This window comes from Chenopodium album, chromosome 14 (assembly GCF_948465745.1).
Source record: "Chenopodium album chromosome 14, dcCheAlbu1.1, whole genome shotgun sequence".
Lineage (NCBI taxonomy): Eukaryota > Viridiplantae > Streptophyta > Magnoliopsida > Caryophyllales > Amaranthaceae > Chenopodium > Chenopodium album.
Window position 1 is genome coordinate 18,499,254 of NC_137847.1, and position 21,043 is coordinate 18,520,296.

The following is a 21,043-nucleotide window of genomic DNA, read 5'->3' on the forward strand; positions in this document are numbered from 1 at the left end:
TTTTATGACATTTTGTTAATCATCCATAACCTCACTTTGTGGAACTCAATTTCTTTTAATAAATCTCTTACTCTCTATCTTTCTTCTTTGTAACACAAAAGTATCCACACTTATCTACTTTTCCTTAATTTACGTAGCTATAATAACTGAGTAAGACTAGCAAAATGATGGTACGCAATATATACAAGATAACATTTTTTTAAAAAATATATACTCTTTATGTCCTTATATATTTGTTTGCCTTAGAGGCAAAATATGCTTTGTTAAGGATTGAACCAAAGTTAGCAAGCGGGTGACTTGGTGGGAATATCTGTCTTTTTACATTTTTACGAGTGTGAGCAAGTGAGGTTGATGGTGGGGAACTAGGGACATAATTCCATATAAGGAAATGAAACATTCTTTAAGAGACACCCAAAATGGAATAAATAGGGCAAATAAATAGGGACAGAGGGAGTAGATACTAAAACAATATTCACGTAATGCATGCTATAATTCATAAATTCATTTTTAAATACAAATTTATCATATGTATACAACGAGCCTGAACGATAAAAAATGTTAAAAATGAAAGGAAAAATTGCTGGGAATAATCCCACCTTTTAAGCGTCCGCGATAAATAATCCCACCTTTGAGATTTCTTTTTTAATAATCCCACCTTTATATCCAATTCGCTCAAAATGGTCCCCGGTGACCATTAACCGGTTGAAAAGGTAACTTTTTTTAAAAAAAAATTTAATTTACACATGTCACAATTTGATTTGTCTAAAATAAAAAAAAAAAAATCAAATCAAATAAAAAAAAACACAATCACCTAAGTTTCAACCACCACCATCCCCACACACCATCCAAACCAGACCCCAGAACTACCGCCACCCAGCCTCGAAACCACCGCCACCCAGAAACCACTGCGCCGACGACCAGAAACCCATCCCAGCTAGCCCAATCCCAAAACCCACCAAACTAGATGATGACGGGGAGAGGGTTGAGATCAAGCCTGGGGAAAGAGAAGAGGTGTTGAGATCGAGCCGAGAAAGGGACGGGGAGGGGGCTAAGATCGAGCCAGGAACCAACCGCGGCCGGAATTGGACAAGGAAGGGGAGGAAGGCACGACTGCCTGGGTTTTGTGGGGGGGGGGGGAGGTGGATTGGTGGTTTGGGCGGCTGGAATCATGGTTTCAACGCTGCCTGTTTCGTGGGAAAGGGAGGCGAGGTGGTGGTTTAAGGGAGGGGATTCCAGCGCCGGCGCTATCGTTAAGGTTGGGGGAGACTAGGTGGCCAGAGCCACGGGTCAGGGGCGGCGGGGTAGGGTGGTTAGGGCTGGTGGGTGGTTTTTCAATTTTTTATTTATTTTTTTTTCTTAAAAAAAATTAACTGCTTTTTTAAAATTTATTTCTTTTTATTTTTTATTATTTTTTACCAATCACAAGTCGCCACGTGTCATGTAACTTGTTATAACAGGTTACATGACCGGTTGGGACCATTTTGAGCGGATTGGATATAAAGGTCGGATTATTTAAAAATATCCCAAAGGTGGGATTATTTTTCGCGAACGCTCCAGAGGTGGGATTATTCCCAGCAATTTTTCCAAAATAAAATATTAGATAAAAATGAAATATTAATTCACAAATAAAAAAGGTGAAATAGGTAGTTGGACTTGGTACCCAATTAACAATGGTAGCAAGTGATTGTAATTTTCAATGTCGGTATTTTTTAAATTAAATTTCGGATTTTTTAGAAAATAACACCACAAAATAGCCAAAATTTTGATTATAACACCACAAAATTTGAAACTTTTATTAAAACACTACAAAAAAACCAAAAAAATTGATTTCACCACCACTTAACGGATTTTTGGATGAAATCTGTTAAGTGGGGTCCACGTTGCCACATGTCACCATATTATTGGTTTTTAAAAAATTAAATAAATTTAAACCCCAAAATTAAACACAGCCCCACCACCACCACTACCACTGCTGGCATCCCAACTAGTTGTCGGCGCTCCTTTCCTCTCCTACCTCAACCGCCGGCACTCCACCATAGCCCAGACGCGCCTACGACAACCCTTGCCCAACCGCCAGCGCTCCATTCCCCGCCTACCCCGGCCACCATGCGTAAAATTAAACCACCCTCTTTCCCCGCCCTTAAAATGGTCAAATCGACCATGGAAATCGACCATTCTGGGTTTCCATGGTCGATTCCGGCCATTTTGAGGGTGAAAGGTAAAGAATTGGTGGTTTTCGGCCGTTAGGGTCTAAACGCTAGTTTTTGTTTGTGACTGGGCTGGCGTGTGTCAGGGTATTTCAAGGTGGCCGATTTTCGTTCGTGGAAGGCTAGGGTGTTTTAAGCGCTGGTTGGGCTTGGTGGCTGGGCTCGGGTGAGGTTTTTTCTTCGGTGATGGCGGTGGGGTTAGTGAGAATTGGTTGGGCTTGCGCCAGTAGGGCTTGCAGCGGAGGAGTAGGACTGGTTTGTTAGTCGAGGGTGGTCGTTTGGGGGAGTCGGCAATGGGGATTGGGGTAACAGCGGTGGAGGCAGGGAGCACCGGCGTCGGTGGTGAGGGTGGTGGCTGGGTTAGGAGTTTATGAATTTTCTTTTCTTTTTTTTAATCAAATAGTTAACTAACACGTGTAAAGTGTGGCGCGTAACTGCCTACTAACGGTATTTTGGATGACGTTAGAAAGTGGTGGTGAAATCAACTTTTTTAGTTTTTTTGTGGTGTTATAATAAAAGTTTGAAATTTTATGGTGTTATAATCAAAATTTTGGTTATTTTGTAGTGTTATTTTCTAAAAGATCCTTAAATTTCAAATAAAGAAAGTAGAATGGAATTTCTACAACAACACATGAACATCAATTATAATATAAAACCATATCAAAACTTCTAATATAATTTAATAATTATGGGAAAATGACATATTTCTCAACTTTTTTCCTTATAAGCCATTGAATTCAATTGGAGAGGATTTTTATTGGAAAATTTGTCAAAAATAATACTACCTTTAGCTTGTCTTTTAAAATAAAATAACCCGAACTTTCGTAAATAAGACAATCTTATTAATACTCAATCGAAATTATTTTTACTGATGTGGTATTATATATATTCTTTACAATTACTCATTCTGAACTCTAAACTTATTTTTACTAAATTGAAATTATTTTTACTGAACTAAACTTATTTTTACTAAATTGAAATTATTTTTACTAAATTGAACTTATTTTTACTGAATATACTTTTTACACAAATTCTTATATGTGGTTGTCTGGTTGGCCACACGATGTGGTCAGCCATCATAGGGGTTACTTCTTAGTATTATAGGGGTTACTTTGTCAGTATTATAGGGGTTACTTTGTCAGTGTTATATGGGTTACTCAATTAGTGCTATCTGGGTTACTCAGTCAACATTACAAGCCAGGGTTTACTCGGTTATAGAGTCGGCAATATCTGACACGACACGACAACACGACCGAAACCGACACGACACGAACACGAAGTTACTGAGAGAAAACACGAAGTCACACGACATGACACGAAACCAACCCGAGCACGACCCGTTTAGATAAAGTGGTCAAATTATTCAACTATCCTACATTTTACATAATTTTTGATAAATTTTGTGAATACACGAAATTGACACAAGACCAAACACGAACACCACACGACATGACTTTTTTGTAAGGTGAAGAGAGGGCTACTTTTGAGTTTTACAAGCGACCACATAGTGTGTCCAGTCGCACATGAAACACACTATTTTTGTAAGGTGAAGAGAACATGACCTAACTCCACTTGCACAAAATTTTTCTTTCTCCTACATATGCAACTTTTTTTTTTTTTCTTTCTAATAATTCACTAATTATCTTATAAAATTCCTCAATTGTTCACATCCTATAATTTGTCAAAAACTTTTTGTAATGTCTATTGTTACGATTTTAAATGTAGTACTCATATATATTTTCACATAAAACTTTTAATAATTTTTATCAATTGATAACATAAAATATTAACGGTCAAAGATACACATTATAAAACATACTTATAAATTGTAATAGTTAAATTACACTTTTTTTTTTTTTTAAGGAATATTAATCTTCAACAAGGTTGCTGAACTCATGTAAATTGGTTAGCTAAACAATTATTTGAGTTTGAACAATTGCTATATAATTAAAAAAATCAAACAATTTTGTTACGTGTTCACCACAACCCTCCAACCCCAAAGAAATGGGTTCGACGACTGTCTTTTCCTAAAGATGATTTAAGTGATTAACCCTGAATAAATATTTGGAAAAATTGCAATAAATCACCTTTTATAACACCTTTTTTGTGAAAAAACACCTTATAAAATTTTTCTTGTGAAAACACACCTAAAACCACATTTTTTTTGCGAAGTAACGCCTAAACCCGGTTTTCGGTGTTTGACTTGGTTTTCCAGCGTTGACTTTGCACGTGTGGGTCACGTGATCTTCTTCCTTTATTTTTTTCTCTTTTCCCTACCAACACCAACTCACCGCCACCACCACCTCACTGCCACCCCACCAACGCCACCTCACCTCCACCACTAATTCACTACCACTCTCACCAACACCATCTCACCCAATTAATCTGCTCCCAAAAAAATTTCGCCCCCGTTCATTCAGCCCCATCCACCCAAAACCCCACCTCACCCCCTTCCTCCATTGAAGCCCAATAGAGCAAGCACATACAAAAAAAAAAAAAAAAAAAAAAAAAAAAAAAAAAAAAAAAAAAAAAAAAAAAAAATCACATTGGTGTACATTGGCCGCTCGAAATTACTCCTAATTCCATCATTTGTGGGCAAAAACGAAGAACCCTACTTTTTAATTACAAACCCTAATTTAGAAAACCCAACATAATTTACAAAAAATTTCAATAATTACAACAACTTACCTTACTCGAAATTAGGTTGATTGCAACAATTCACACTTAAAAATGGAGTTTCCTTCGTTAATGGTAAGTAATTGGGACTTTGTTGGAGAAGAAGGGAGGAGAGTGAAAGTTGAATTGGAAAAATGGAGGGTATATTGGGAAAAAAAAGGGAAAACTCACCGGAACACGTGCTTCTCACGTGCAAGTCAATGCCTGAAAATCAAGTCAAATGACGGAAATCAAGGTAAGGTGTTAATTCGCAAAAAAAAAAAAAAAAAAAAAAAATGAAAAAGTGGTATTAATTGTGCTTTTACAAAAAAATAAAATTATAAGGTGTTTTTTTACAAAAAAAGTTGTTATAAAAGGTGATTTTTTACAATTTTTCCTAAATATTAAATTGTTCGGCTAGCATCATTTCATATAGTTTTCGTCCATCTTGCTTGTGGTTTTGGCTTGAGCTTATTCAGGTTCATTCCAGTTCGATTTTGTTTTTGGAATCGAATTAATGGAGCTCAAGCAATGTCAACTTTAAGTAGTGTCATTTCATTCAAGCACGAGTATCTGGTCAGCAATTGCAAATTTTACATTCTTATTTAAAAGAGCATTCAACGAGTAGTGATACTCATGCATAACCAAATTTAACATTCTTCACAAAGCTGTAACATAGCCTTAGCAATAGGACTTCAGCACAACATCTATAGACATAACTCCGCGGATAACATCATACAAGTTTGCCAATTAGAACTCTCGATCAGGGAAAAGAACTGGTGCAACCAAGGACCATATGTACAAAGCTGCAGTTGCCCATCCGGTGACAATGCGGACCCAAACAGATGACCACCCCACATCTATCAGCTTACCACTTTCCCCAACAGATGCTGACCACCCAGTCAGAAGCATGGCCGAATACATGCTAGCGAGAGAGAAGATGATATGGAAGAAAGTGTATGAGTAAGTGACTGGCTTAGCCTTTTCTTTTTCTTCTTCCTCAGCAGCTTTGTCGAGAGGAAGTAAGGGCCTTCCAGCACCTTCACAAAAACCAAAACACGTCAATAAAAAAATTTGATATTCTATAATCCCTAGAACGAATCATATATTTGCATGTGAGCTTAACAAAACCATAAAAAACAAAATGCTAAAGCACAAAGATCCAACAGGGGAAGATCACCAGCAAACATATCAAGAGTAGATGTAGTACTAAGCCCATTACATTAACTTAACAAGCCAGTCTAATTTAGCCAGCTGTATGCAAAACCAAACAATGATAAATAAGCGTGAGTTTTGAGCTGTGTGATTGGGTAAACGCTTTCATTAAAGGGGTAACTTGGTAAGTTGAAGGGCTAAGCTTTCATAATTGATCCAAAGGCTTAGATGTTTCGGATATCACTTCAACAATATCCACAAGGGTATCCAACATTTGAGAATTCTGATCAGAATATCTGAACTGAATTCAAATTTTTGGTCGAATATCAAAAAAGCAGATCAAATATAGATCGAATTTTCGGATTTTCAGATAACATTGTTCGGCAAAGAAAGTAGCAATTGGATCCAAACCAAATTATGCTTTGGATTGGAATGGATTAGATTTGGTGGGAAATTCAGATCAGATTGGATCCAAACCAAATTATACTTCAGATTGGATTAGATTGAATTTGGTGGGAAATTCAGAACAGATTGGATACATCAAAACCGAATTGGTTTTGATTATGACTAAATCCAAACCAAAAACCGAAAGATAACCCTAGTTTAATAGAATAAAAGATATGTATAAATATTCCCACATTAGCAAATTAATGTGGAAATAAGTCTCACATTTACCTTTGTCAACATACCTTCTCAAACAACCAACAATAAATGTGCTATAAAATATATAACCAAGATAATATGCTATAATTGCCAAACCAAAACAGCACATAAGTTTACCAGCACGAGGTGAGCTAGGAGGGGAGAGAAGAGTTGTTGAAGAACCAGCACGAACAGCAGAGTAGACAACCGATAGCACAGTAGTAAGCAGCCCAATGGTAAGTGAAGTTGTTGAAACAGCTTGAGAATGCTTGTGAAGACCATTGCATTGATAATCCCGAGGCTCACTGGCAAGTCCATTATAACAGAGGTACATGCAATACAGTGATATAACAGATGCTGGCAAAATGCTACCATTGACCTGCAACAAAGTTCATATTGCAAATTTGATCAAATCCATACAACATAGAAATGTAATCTTGCAAAAACTATAAAGCATGATTGTAAGTTAAAAATTGAGTGAAATAATTTGGTACAATTGTACATAACTATCTTCTTTTACATATTGATCACTTCCGGTTCTAATTTTTGGTTAAGAAAAGAAGATATACTTCATATTAAAATAATAGTGGGGTGTTTCCTTAAAACAAAAGTTTAAAAACTAATCTTGGACAAAGGGAAATTGATTTGTTTTGTTCAGCTCATTCGGCAGCATAAAATACAAGTCAATGTACATAATAATTTGTTGACAAAAGAACCCAAAACACCAAACCAAAAGAAAAGAAAAGCCACAAAAAAGGAGTAGATAGAAGTAAAGACACAACAAATAATTGTCCTAAGACCCACTAAAAAGTCTACCCTGTATACTTGAACTTTGAAGTAGCACTAGAAAGAGATATCTAGAGTACTAGACTGCTTTAGTCTTAATGTACGATATGCAAGTGACACTACATTTATTTAAAAGTGGAACATATATTGCAACTACTGATTTAATGAATGACAATATGGACAAAATTTAGCAGTAATCAGAAAATTTGGTACAAGAGTAACTCACCGCTGGGTGTAGAGCTACTATTGCAAAAATGAAGGCAAACATAAGGGTTGTCACGATGAAAAAGGTGTTCAGCCCACAATCTTGTCCAGATGGAGTAAACCAATGGAAGAGTACAGCCGAGAAGGAAAAGGTTACCAAGTAACAAATGAGTGAAACAACAAACAGGGCAGTGTACCTAACATTTCATGAAGTTCACAACATAAAAGTCAGAAAGATCATAAATTACAAAATTAATCAAGAAAAGCTACTTTTTATTAATGTAACGGTGTTCAATAAAAGAGTAAAGGCACACTACCAGAATTGCTCATTGTATCCGACCCATTTGTCATTCCACCCATGAACAAAATCTAGCAACAACACAACTTGAACAAAAAGAAATAATCCTGCCCCAAACTTCGAAGTTGCCTCTGCAATAACAGATTTACATGAACATAGATTAACTACAAATATTTAAACAATATAAAATGAAAAGACAGACAAAGCTAGCATCAATATACACGATTGTCAATATCAATGGTCAATGCTCTTGACAAATAGATCAAAAAATGGCTGCGGCAAGTTTCAAGTTGTATTACTCTGACAGAATCCCATAATAACCTCTTAAAAGTTGGGAACACAAGGGTTAACAAAAACACACCAGCAAATCAGCAACATTTGTACTAGGACTTTCTGCAAGTGCTGGAATCAAAATAAAGGCATCTAACATGGATATGAAAAGCTAACCCTGTTTTCTTCTTTTTCAAGGATCACTACAAAGGTATAGAATTCACGTCAGACTTAGGTATAGCAAGGTATTTGAGATCTTCCCCCGCCTTGTGGCTCTCAAAACACCAAAAAAAAAAAAAAAAAAAAAGAAAGGTATTCGAGATCTGGATAATGAACAAAAACTAGCAACGATAAACAACCAACTCTAGGGACATTTACCTAAAGTTCAAGGCAACATTGATACTTAGACAGCAAATGCTATACTCCAAGGCATCATAATTAAGACATAAAATAAAAATCAGTAATTAGTCTAGCAATCACTTTAGGTTCAAGTTTGCCTCCCCTCTTGATGTCTATGCATACTTTTAATCTAAATCAGACTTCCTAGAAGGAAGAGACTAGAATCTACCAAATTTGTGGTTCGAATTAATAAATATTTTCATTAGAGGACCCAATCAGAACCGCTTAATTTGTTACCCCTACCCTTTCCAAAACTGCAGATCAAATTGCTTGCAGTAAATGCGTAAGCCCAAAGTTAACAGCACCACCACACCCACCACCACTATCATTCCGCAGCCACATCTCGCATGTCTGCTACCAATTGCTATTCTCACAAAAGTACCATAATTGCAATCGTCTCTCCTCTAGGTAAGCACCACCACAACCTCTACACCCAGACACACCAACCACCACCATCAAATAACATTGCCACTTCAAGAGATATAGAGAAGCTCACCGGAAAAATAAAGATTTTATGAAATTGACATCACCCATAAAACATCAGCCAAAGAATGAGCCAACTTGATATCCAAGCCATGGTATGCAATGGCCAGTCCATAGATGAATATCGCATAGGTAGAGGAAGAGTGCACTTGATGAAAGAGTTCAACATGGTTCAAAGAGTAGTAGTAGGGTCAAGGCGCCACAATAAGGTATGCCCAGCAAGGTGAATACATGAGAGAGAGAGAATGAAGGAGGCAGGAGGGGTAATGGAAACAGTGAAGAGGAAGTTTGGTGCAGGTTGAGAGAGATTTAATACAATGGCTACAAATAAATAAAAGGATTCCTTCACTTGTATAAATATATCTTGTTACCCTTTTTATATTTCCCTAAACCATCTGGGCATTTAAAGTTTTCAATATAATTTTGTTAGTCATAGCAAAAAGAAAGTGAATTCAACTAAAGACCTAACAAAACAAATCAATAACTTTGCATGAGCTTATGAATTAAGTGATTTGCTGATATAAGACTATTACAAAACAATCTACAAGGGCACAAAGTTTTATAACAAGTATCACATCTTAAAGTAAAAATACTGAATATCCAGAATAAAGAACTAAACAGCAAGAACCATGAACTCCAGGGATACTAAGATACATGGTCAAGTTGATTTAATCAACGGTTGGGTTACTATGAATTATAATTCCAATTTTTCTTTCTTGATATCAGTTATCAATAACAATGATACAAGTACATTAGATCCAATACCATTACATTTGGATATTTTGTTTACGTTTGTAGTGGGATACAAGGGACTCCACAGACAATTTTTTCCTGTATCACAAGTTTTATTAATGTTGTCATTTATCAGCATAGAATCTTAGTGCCAAAAAACTCAAGGAGCATATAGTCCCTGAAGCCAAGGCGCAAGGCACAAAGTGTTCCTAAAGCCAAGGTGCAATACAACTTTATTTTTTAATTTAAAATTTTATTATATTCACATTCAAGCATAACAAAAACGTAAAATAAAAAGTTTTTCTAAATCAATAAATAAACTTTTTAAAATAATCAGAAGCGGGAGGGGGTATTACGTAGCTAGTAAAATAGAGTGGGGATACCTGTCAGTATCTTACCAACAATAATAGCAGCAGATCAGAGGAGAAAGAATTTAGAGAAGAATAAAGATTGAAAAGCAGAAGAATGAAAATTGAGGAGGACAATGAAGACAGAAAAGGAGAGGAGAACAGAAGAACAAAGGTAGAGAATGAAGAAAAAAGTGCAGCACGAAGAGAGAGAGAGAGAGAGACCTGGAATTCCTTGACTGACAATGACCATTGGTAGATCTGGTGCCAATAACCATGGGAGTCTCACCAAAACCATCAGGTACCAGCAAACACCAGTAAACCAATCGCTTCCCAACCGCGATTTAGGATTTCCAATAATTAGGGCTTTCAACTTGGGGATTAAAATCAAGTATATCCATGCAATTAATAAAGGCTTTTGCTCAAATTAGTATACTGGAGGTTAAAGACTTAAGAGTTGATTTGGATTTTCTGTAATTTTAAGGTTTAAACTCAAATCCCCCCCCCCCCCCAAGTCATCACTCTTGCTTTTGAACAAATAGTGCACAAAGTGCAACGCATTGGACTTTGAATAGGTGTGTTCCTCTGACCCTCTAACACTTTCTGAATGTGTTACACCTAGGTAGGGGAGAGACACCTTTCACCTAGCTCTGTAAAACTAAGCATAAGCTTCCGTAATAGGTCGTAAAATAAGGGATGCAACAATTAATCATTAGAGGGGAGAAAATTTTCAGTCCCACAGCAAAATTACAACTCTATGTTCTACTTTTTCCATTGATCCATATTAGCAAGGTTTTATCTTTAACTTTTATTGAAAAAATCATGAAAAAAAATATTCAGGTGTTAAGGACAATAAGGAAGTTGGGCTTGCAAGAGCATTATAAATAAAAAAGAAGGAAATAGAAGAAGAGGAGCATGGTTGGTGAGTACAAAAGATAAAATCTTGGTTCATGTAGCCAGCCCATCTTTGGGATCAAGGCTTCATTGTAATAATATTAAAATTCAGTCATGTCGTTCTATTGCCCTTCCGAGCTTATACATTTAGCAGCAAAACTCACAGTGAACACCAGCGGTGAGCCATACCCAATACCAATTCAAATTCAAATTTAACCACCAAGTAATGTCCCCTTTTCTTTTCAGTAACCCAACTTCACTACCACCGTTGGTAATTGATAGCAATAATAGATCTGAAATCTAGATTTTACAAATCAAACCACACACTTCTTTCTCGTCGTTCATGATTCAATTATTTCCAATTGACTGATAACCAGCACACCGGCAAGCGTTTAGATTTTGGTGATGCTTTTGGAGACTTCCAGTGGAGAGTATTGCTAATGCAAATTATCAACAATGGAGGTGAGGTTGGGTATGGGGTGCAAATGCTCAACTCGCCAGTTGAAGTAGCTATAGTTTGCTGGATTTCATGGGCAGAAAGACACAAGAAAGAAGGATAAAATAACATTTTTCTTGAGAAAAATTATCAATAAATTTTTTAATGAAATTAAAGCAAATGATGATGTGATTCAATGGGAGAGTGGCACAAGTTGTAAATCAGAGCAAGTCACTCAATCTGACACATATTCCATACGGTGCCAAATCATCACTTATACTTTGTAGATGGTCGGGAATCAATAAAAATCAGTGAAACACTAAACAAATGACTTCTCAATATAACTTATTTATACAAAGATGAAAAGCTTATGAAAAGACAAACAAATGCTCTCTCTAAGTCTAAACCCAAGTAAGATGATTCCTCAAATCAACACTTTGTAAATGTGACACCAATTTTCAAATCCTACTTAGAAAATTGTAAATACAACACTTCATCAAAACAAAAGAGGGGGTGTAATTTTTTATTTTTTTTTTTTTTTTTTGGGGGGGGGGGGGGGGGGGGGGCACGAAAACAAAAACTGAAGAGCTTAAACAAGAAAGGGAGGGGGGAGGGAAGAATTATAAGAAAGAAACTAAAACAAAAACAAACATGTAGTTGATAGGGGAAATCAAAGAAAATAAATAGGCTCATACCATAGAGGCTGATGACTTCATTGGGAAGAAAAAACATCAGGAGTACAAGGAGACACCAACATATTATTTTCATCATCCATCCACCATGATGCAAGCTATCACGAGGATCCTTTTGGTTCTTCACACCAATCATCAGAACAGCTAAAATGGTGAAAAATAGAAAATTTCCCAGACTAACCCGCAGCACAGCATCTGTTTGAAACCATTCCTTGTCAGGTGTTTGGTGAAAATAATTGATCCCTGCAGAAAAAATGAAGATGTCACTTTCCACATTTATGTATAAACACAATGCCGGTAGAAACCACAGGACTAATGCAGCTAAGATAAGAACATGATACGGATACATTAAGATAATTACACTCCAACTGTTCAATCGACACAGCTAAAATATAAACATTTTTGAGTGCTTTCTCAAGATGTTTCAGAAATGAACACGCTCAGTCCTTGGATCCTGGGAGCATTTACGAGTCATAAGATTCAGACCTGAATGAACTAAAAGAGGTCAAAATAAAGAAATTCAAATTAAACCCCAATTCATTAACATTGAGAAATTGCATCAAAGATTTTCCATATTCCTTTATCCTTTATAAGGCTTTTATTACAGTTCACAACTGATAAAATATATACAAATAAATTCTTGCTTGTATGACTGGTAAATAAAAGGAAAACTGTTGAAACCATTTCATCATTGGATTCAAATTTAAACATATTGAAAAATTGGTAAAAATAATCCCAACTTTCTCGTATTCGCTTTAAATAATCCCAACTTTCGATTATTATTAAATAATCCCAACTTTGGGGGTCATCCGCTCAAAATAGGCTTAAGTGACCGGTAACCAATTAAAGAGGTAAAAAAAATAAATAAATAAATTAAAAAAAAAAAAAAATTGGCTTTTTGTAACATGTGTCATCGTGCGATTAGCTGAAAATTTAAAAAAAATATTAAAAAAATTTTTTAAAAAAAAAAACATCATCCCCAACCCCAACCCACGACAACCACCACCACCACCCGAATTTCCGACAGACTTCTCCCAACGGCCTGCCAAAACCACTGCACCCCTCCCCCACGCCGAAGCCGGCGCTACCCCCTCCTTATAACCCTAAACCACCAAACCGCCACCACAAAACCTCCTTTGCAATTAACCCTAACAATTTGCCCCATATCTTCTTGTAGCAATTTCTAGATTAATGTTCGTAGAATCATCAATGGAAGCTTTAACAGAGCGTTGCGACTTGAATAATGCGAAGAATTCAGATTAATTTAAGGAGAAATTTGGTCGGATTTGTGGTCGTTTTCCTTCATTTGCGTTAAGCTTCTTGTGGTGGCGATTTGGGTGCAATTGCTACTGAGAGGTTGGGCTATCGGAGGTTGGGCGGCTGTAGTTTTTACGGGGCTGCTGCAAGGTGGTTTCGCCAGCGGGGATGTCGTTTTTAGGAATTCAGGGGGTTTTAGCCTTTTAGGTGGCTGGTTTGGTGGTTTTGGGGGAAGGAGTGTTGGTAATTGAAGGCCCGGGGAGCTTACCGGCGCAGGAGAGGACGTTCTGACCGGCGCGTGGGTGGGGAAGAGTATTCTGGCCGCTGCAATGGTGTTGGTAAAGGTGGTTCAGAAGGACGGTGCTGGGCAGTTTTGTTTTTTTTAATTTTTTAAGTTTTTCTTTCTTTTTCAATTTTTTTAATATTTTTTTTAAAAAATTTTTTTGAAAAAAAAAATAACTAATCACGTGATGCCACGTGTCCCAAAAACCTATTATAATTGGTTAGTAACCGGTTAGGGCCTGTTTTGAGCGAATACACCCCAAAGTTGGGATTATTTAAAGCGAATACGTGAAAGTTGAGATTATTTTTACCAATCTTTCCTAAACATATTTACAATTATTTTTAAAAAAAAAAAATCATAAAGAAGCAACAAAAGAATGAATAAGAAATAAAAAGCAGAATATTAGAGAAGCTGGATAGAGATTTAAAATCATAAGGAAATAGCAGACCATTTTAATTAGGTTGAGATACCAATGTTTAAAAAGGCTTAAGAAACACTAAAGCAAGGAGTCCCAAAAGCTTAAGGCGATAGGGGTTCCAAGTGCCGGACATTTGAGCCAGGTTAAGGTAACCAGTGTTTTATAAGGCTTAAGGCACAATAAAGCAATAAGGGTCCCAAAGTCTAGGTTCTATTGTTCTAAGAGCAAGCATAAGGTACATGCCTTGTTAAAGTGAGACATAATTTTAAGAGATTGTGTAAAATGAAACTCGTCCAATGTGCCTTTTGGCATGCCTCTAGTGCGCTTGAGGCTAGGTGCGACCAATCCTAATGTGTTGGCAACTTCACCTAAAACATGCTTAACAAACCAAACAAGCCAAGCGATGAATTATCTAATTTGAGAGTTCACTCGTGTTTTTTTTCAATCATATAGATATTGAGCATACATGAATGACATTTAACTAATGTAGTTAATCCTATACAACGAGGAGATAAGGTAGAGAGTGACAAGGGATAGAAAAATCAAAAATGAGAACTAACAGTAATTTTCCTGACAAGGGTGACTGACATATGACAAAAGGAGAGGAGCAACAGGGATGTATAAAACAACAAATTGTGGACTGAATACCCAAGACGAGCAAAAAAGGAGCATTAAACATTTGGAGGGAGCCACTAAGTGTGAAGTATCCAATTCTAGGCTTAAGATACCAGGATTCTAGTCAGAGAATACAAAGACTCAGCAAGGGCAAGAGTGGAAAAATCTACAAATTTGGTTCATTTTCTGGTATCTTCTACTGTTATTCATCTACTAAAGGTCACCTCCGACTTCGGACTCCAAACAGATAAAACAAAATAAATGCTTGCATTAAAAAGATGATGCTCTCCCCCACCCCACCTCAACCACCAGCAAAAAAAGAGTAAGTCTTACACAGCTAATGTAGTGACCAGTCTGGCGACCTCTAGAAGATAGAAGGCAATAACAATTGGCTAATTTTACATCCCCAAAAAATGCCAGATGTCCTAAATTGCCCTAAAACCTGACCCTTAAAGCCTCAATCATGTAAGAATTCAGCTATCAACAAAAAAGAGAGCACAAAAGATCAATTGGATTGACTTCAGTTGAATCAACAATCTCAAGCAGCTTGAGAAAGAAACAAAAGGAAGAGAGGGAAAAAATTGGGGAGGAGGAAGAGGAGAGATTGGGAACATGAAAAAGAAAGACTGGTGACACATTGATATCTACCAGCAGCCTATGGGAGATAGGGATCAATAGGGACTTAGGGAGCTCTTGCCAACAATATCTGTATGGATAAGAGTAATGGACAAAATATCGCTAATTAGAATTCTGTCCAATGGGAAACAAGAATCCAAGAACTCTTAACAATCATGTCTGCCAATGACACCTGACTGGAATAGAATGAAGGGGAAACTTCAGATTTTGACTAAGGCTCCATTTGTTTTGATGGAAAATTATTTTTCAAAGAAAATCGTTTTCTAAAGAAAAGATAATTGTGAAAAGGGTTTTCCTTTGTTTGTTTAAATATAGAAGTAAAAGGGTGGAGAAGAATAGGAGAGAAAATAGAAAGTGAAGAGTAAAGATGTGGTAAATCTTCTTTACAAAAAAGAAATAAAAATATATTGTCTCCTACTCCAAAAAACAATTTTCCACCCTTTAACATATGTATTAAAGGAAAATGGAGAAATGAAGGAAATACATTTTCCAAGAAAATGTTTTCCACCAAAACAAACATAGCCTTAGCATAATATTCGCAAATTAGAATTCATCATTCATGCATGGTTGGGGCTTCCATCATGGGTTCAAATTAAGCTACATCATGCAATAAGATTCAGAGAGGGTTCTTTCTCAAATTTGTGTATGGACAATTTTGATCAAAAAAAAAGAAAAGATTGGTCAGTTTACCATTTTCAACTCAGTCCTTCGACTCCTTCCCAACTCTAATTTATACAATAAAAAAAAAACACGTGGTGCACTGACTCTAACTTCATAGGAAGTTTGTATGAGAAGCACGCAGCACGCCTATACACACTTTTGGGATAGCTATGCGTAGAGCTGCTGGAAGCTAGAGGATCATCAAATCTTTAGAAATCCTTCAGCAATCTTTCAAACCCCAAATATATATAATATTTAATGTTTAGCTTCATCAATTTCAAACCAATAACTCTAAATTACTAAAATGATTTTCTATATCATGAACACCCTCTACAAAACTAACAAACTACCCAACACTATTCGACAAATTCGCAACAAAATCCAAAAAGCTAAATAAGGAAAGACCCGTAAAAAGACGAAATCTATAGCTTACAAGGCATCTTCTCCATAAGAGGAGCCGCAACCTCACGAAGAATATAGGCAACAATCAAGGACAGCGCAAAGACACCGCAGTAAGCGATACGAGCTGAACGACGGCTGATACCGGAGACCACTGTACGACAAGCATCACAAGCGCAAGCTGCGCAGCATGACGCTAGACATGAAGCTGCCCACATCCTCTCAGAATTCTTCCGTCACCACACAATTACTGCAAAAACCTGGAAATTCATAGAATCATGTAATTCAGAATACAACACAACATCTATAAATTGATAAAATAGCTTGAATTGAGATAAATAAATAGGGAATTTTACAAAGCAAAACCTAGAAAATTTGATCAAGTAGTAGAAATAGAACCCTAATTTTTTAGGGTATTTTTGGGGGATTGAACTAGTTTTGAATTTAATTTGGAGACTGAAAACTTGTTTTCGGAAAAGATCGAATAATTAAAAAATGGAAAAGAGGATAAAGAGAGTAACCTTGAATATGAACGAGGGAACGATCAAGTTTCAACAATAAAGTTGGTTGAGGCTTCTGGCGGGCGAGTGGAATTATTACCGAATGATGATGACTTCATGAACATTATTTGAGCAACTCCAAAGTAGAGGTGATAATTGGGTGGGGCGGTCAGGTTCGGGCCGGGTCATGTCCTAAACTTTCTTCCCATTTCTCAGGTCGGGTCAAACTTTGGGACAAAAAGTTCGTGTCCAAAATCGCCGGGCCACATGGGCTTTTCGGGCCGGGCTACATGTGATTAGCTCTACTCCAACGGACAACGGCGTAAATTTAGGACTTGCTTGCAATTTATAAAACTAATAAACAATTAGCCTAATCGTCAGGACAACATTAGACAATTACGAGGATTTCTTAATGTCTAATAAGGGCTTATTTAGTTCACCTTATTTTTGCTTATCTAATCTGATATTGTCTGATCTCATTGTCTAATTTGACCAAACTTTAACCTTATGTGTACGATAATCTTTAAAGAAGAAATATATCAAGTCGGGTCTTGTTAGATTCGTATTAATGTGTATTTTATTGATACGTAGTTTTTATATTTTTTCATTACGTAATTAAAGATATTCATCGATAAAAAACCTAACATAAAATGATGATATGATCTAAAGATATGATCTGAACTTATTTTTTCTGATCTAAAATAAGTAAAAATAAGTTGAACTAAACAAGGCCTAAGTTGAGGCCTTGAGGACTCAACTAAGAGCATCTCCAATGGTAAGTTACAAAGGCTTGTAGCTTGCTTTGTCACGTCAACTTTTAAAATTACAACCTATTTAAGCTACAATGTACTCCAATGGTAAGCTACAAGAAATTGTAGCTTGATTTGCCACATCAATATTTCAAGCTACAAAGTACTCTAATGGTGGCTATAAAATTTTGTAGCTTGCATGTAATACTTTATTTACTACACTATATGAGTTGAAAATTTCATTGCTAATTTACTTACTTTTACCAAAATATAATTCCAATAATATAATCTCATAAGTTGTGCCCGCTATCAATATTAAAATTTACTCCAATAATATAACTTCATATAAGTTGTATTATACTCGTACGATGAAATGACTTGCTTGCGATTTGATTATTTGAGCTTATACGAAGTATTAAATGTTTCCATCAAGAGTATTGATAGCCTTTCTCCCTAAATTTATTTACATATTTTGTAATCAACATTTGACAATACACTAAATAAAACTAATTAACAAAACAACATTCCTTTTTTTTTTTTAAAAAAAAATCAAACTTAACAAATTAAGATCAACTCAAGTTATAGCTACCAAAACGTGACCAAATATGCTCCACTAAATCAGCCTTTAGCTGATGATGCATTTGTCTATCTCGGATTATTGAATCTCTTTCAAGATGTGACTCGAAATTCTCTTCATGTCCTTGATGCAAATCATCATTAACACTTGGTAAAAATTCATCGTTAGCAAAGTTTTTGTTATAAGTGTGAAGCTCGTCTTCAACAATCACATTGTGTAATATAATACACGCATCCATAATATCGTGGATATTACGTTTATGCCAACAACGTGCTAGCTCACGAACTATACCAAACGAGATTGGATTACCCCAAATGCCCTCTCAACATCTTTCCTTGCACTAAGGATGTGAATTTTTTTTAATAAATGCAGCTCACTCAGCATATACACCATCAACTAGATAATATCCCGTTTCATACTCGGTGCTATTAATGGTAAAATTAACCTCCGGAGCTCGTCCTTACAATTTCTGTAATACCCCTCATGATTGCTTTAAAAGGATTTGATATACTATTCATATCAACAAGATGCATCTTCCTCTTAGAGAGTTCATAAGCTGAGATACTACACAGCTAAGCGTGCTTGGTTGGGAATTAATTAAGGGTTGTTTGATCCAGCAACACTGAAATATGCATGCCAAATCCATAGATCTATTGAGGCCACAACTTCAAGCATTATTGTTGGATATCCATAATTACCTCGAGTGTATTGTCCTTTCCATCCAGTAGGGCAATTTTTCCATGCCCAATGCATACAATCTAGACTTCCAAGCATGCTCGGAAAGCCATGGTATTCCTCATGCATTTTAAGCAATCGTTGGACATCATTAGCATTGAGACTTCTCATGTATACCTCTCCAAATATTTCAATAACACCACGACAAAATTTAAATAGACACTCCATATACATAGTCGTGCTCTCATCAATCTTGATGTACTTGTCAACAGCATCAACCGCAGTTCCATAAGCTAATATGCGAATAGCAGCAGTGCATTTTTTAAGAGGGGACAAACCCATTCTTTTTGCAGCATCAAACCTTTGTTGAAAATATTCAGTGTGATTTTTTTAAGGCCTCCACTATTCAATTGAAGACCTCTATCCTCATACAAAACCGTCTTCGGAAAAAATGTTTCGGATATACTAGCTGTTCAGAAATTAATCTTCGTACAAACGTTCTATACCACCTTCACGATCACGTTGAACAACCTCTCTCGAGGGTGTTTCATATTGTGAGATTATGTATCGCCCAATTTCTTCATGTGATTCATCAAATAGTTGCTCTTCCCAAAATTTATCCCAACTAAAGTTATTACTTGTAGAATGTGGACTTTTAGACAATTTTAAATTGGTGGAGTAATAAAGGATAGAATGAAGGTTTTTACACAATGAAATTAAATGCAAGAAAATATTAAGGTGATAATATACACGTTAATACAAGTATATATGCTACTTACTATTGTTTATATACATTTTATTTTAGTTGATTTTCTTCAAATGTTAGTGCTAATTTAGCTCCACAAATCCAGGAGACAAAAGGGTAAGGAGGTATTAGTACTATGTAAATTCATTCTCTAAATATAGTGTTGTATGACCCGATAATTTCTTTTGCATAACTAACACATGAAATGTATACTTCTTAAAAAATTTAAGAAATAATTAAAGACCATGCATTCTACTTTCAAAAATTCTACAATGTCATTCTTTAAAAATGACACCATAATTTGCTGATGTGGCAAGATTTGATTGGATTTTATTGGTATTTTTATTTTCATTTTGAATTATTTTTAGTGTCTATAATGTATTAAAATTGTATTTATTTATTTATTCTTGTTAAAACATGTATTTTTTTAAGAAATACATAATTATAAATTATGAAAATCTATTTTTATAATACTAATTAATTTTTGAATTTATAATTATAATTAAAAATAAAAAAAGTTAAAAGTGTTCATCATTGTTCATATTGTTCATCAATCATGTTATAGATTAGCCCGCCATTCCCAAAATCAATGTTATTTGTTGATAAATTCGTAAATCCGGACTAAAATCGGGATAAAAATTCGAAAATAAATTGTGTTTTTGCATTTTATTTTTTTTTGCAGTTTTTGATTTTAGGTTTTTGTTCATAAAAAAATCTCAACAACAATTTCATTTATAAGTGTTTGCAAAGGACAAATTCCTCTTTGAATGGTTCGAAAATATGATTTATGTGGACTCAAATTGTGCAATTTTGTCAAATCAAAGAACAAGTATTATGTTTGTAGAAGATGAAATGGTCGGATTTTTTTTTGTTCACAGCCCCTGTTTGATTCAATAAATGTAATTAAGTTTTTCAAAAAAGGCAATTACCTAACTAAATATAGGTAATTACCTAACTAAATATCGGTAATTACCTAACCACAAACAGATTAAAATAATCGCAAATCTCAATTCTAGATCAAACAGGTTTGCGAAAAAAAAATCGAACTCTAAATCGCAGAGCATACCTTGTTATCCATTGATCATTAAAAAAATTAAAAGATATGTATTTAGACCATCATAATACATGCTCCTAAGGCAATTTTCATCCTCAAAACTATCAAATAACTTGATTTTTAAATAATCAAAATTATCAATCGAACCCTAAAACGAAATTTGTATCAGATTATTGAAGCAGATTCGAAACCCAACAAATCCAATTTTTGGACAGAATTTTGGTCGGAATTTTGGTCTGAGTTTCAAATAGATTATACAAGATTTTGGGGTACGC

The 21,043-nt window shown here is 35.5% G+C and overlaps 1 protein-coding gene and 1 pseudogene across 2 annotated transcripts; both read right to left on the reverse strand.

Annotated features, from left to right (window-relative positions):
- Nucleotides 1-5,396: 5,396 nt before the first annotated feature.
- LOC145580118 (uncharacterized) lies at nucleotides 5,397-17,073 on the reverse strand. 2 transcript variants are annotated; one of them, XM_081637469.1, is made up of 7 exons: nucleotides 16,990-17,073; nucleotides 16,503-16,728; nucleotides 12,204-12,443; nucleotides 7,967-8,078; nucleotides 7,672-7,846; nucleotides 6,798-7,038; nucleotides 5,397-5,902 (listed from the first exon to the last, which is right to left on the reverse strand). In XM_081637469.1, exons 2-7 carry the CDS (start codon nucleotides 16,684-16,686, stop codon nucleotides 5,613-5,615), a joined length of 1,242 nt encoding a protein of 413 aa, XP_081493595.1. In that variant the 5' UTR covers nucleotides 16,687-16,728; nucleotides 16,990-17,073; the 3' UTR covers nucleotides 5,397-5,612. The 2 variants fall into 2 exon arrangements, with proteins under 2 accessions (XP_081493595.1, XP_081493596.1); XM_081637470.1 differs by lacking the exon at nucleotides 16,990-17,073 and adding an exon at nucleotides 16,835-16,979.
- Nucleotides 17,074-18,286: 1,213 nt separating this feature from the next.
- On the reverse strand, nucleotides 18,287-19,626 carry LOC145579052 (uncharacterized; annotated as a pseudogene).
- Between the last annotated feature and the right edge of the window lie 1,417 nt (nucleotides 19,627-21,043).

Excerpts from the sequence above, each read along its gene's own strand:
- LOC145580118 (XM_081637469.1), bottom strand. The coding sequence starts at position 16,686 with ATGTGGGCAGCTTCATGTCTAGCGTCATGCTGCGCAGCTTGCGCTTGT. Across the intron at positions 7,847-7,966 it reads GGATACAATGAGCAATTCTG|GTACACTGCCCTGTTTGTTG; the intron begins GTAGTGTGCCTT and ends ATGAAATGTTAG. Across the intron at positions 7,039-7,671 it reads TAGTAGCTCTACACCCAGCG|GTCAATGGTAGCATTTTGCC; the intron begins GTGAGTTACTCT and ends ACTTTGTTGCAG.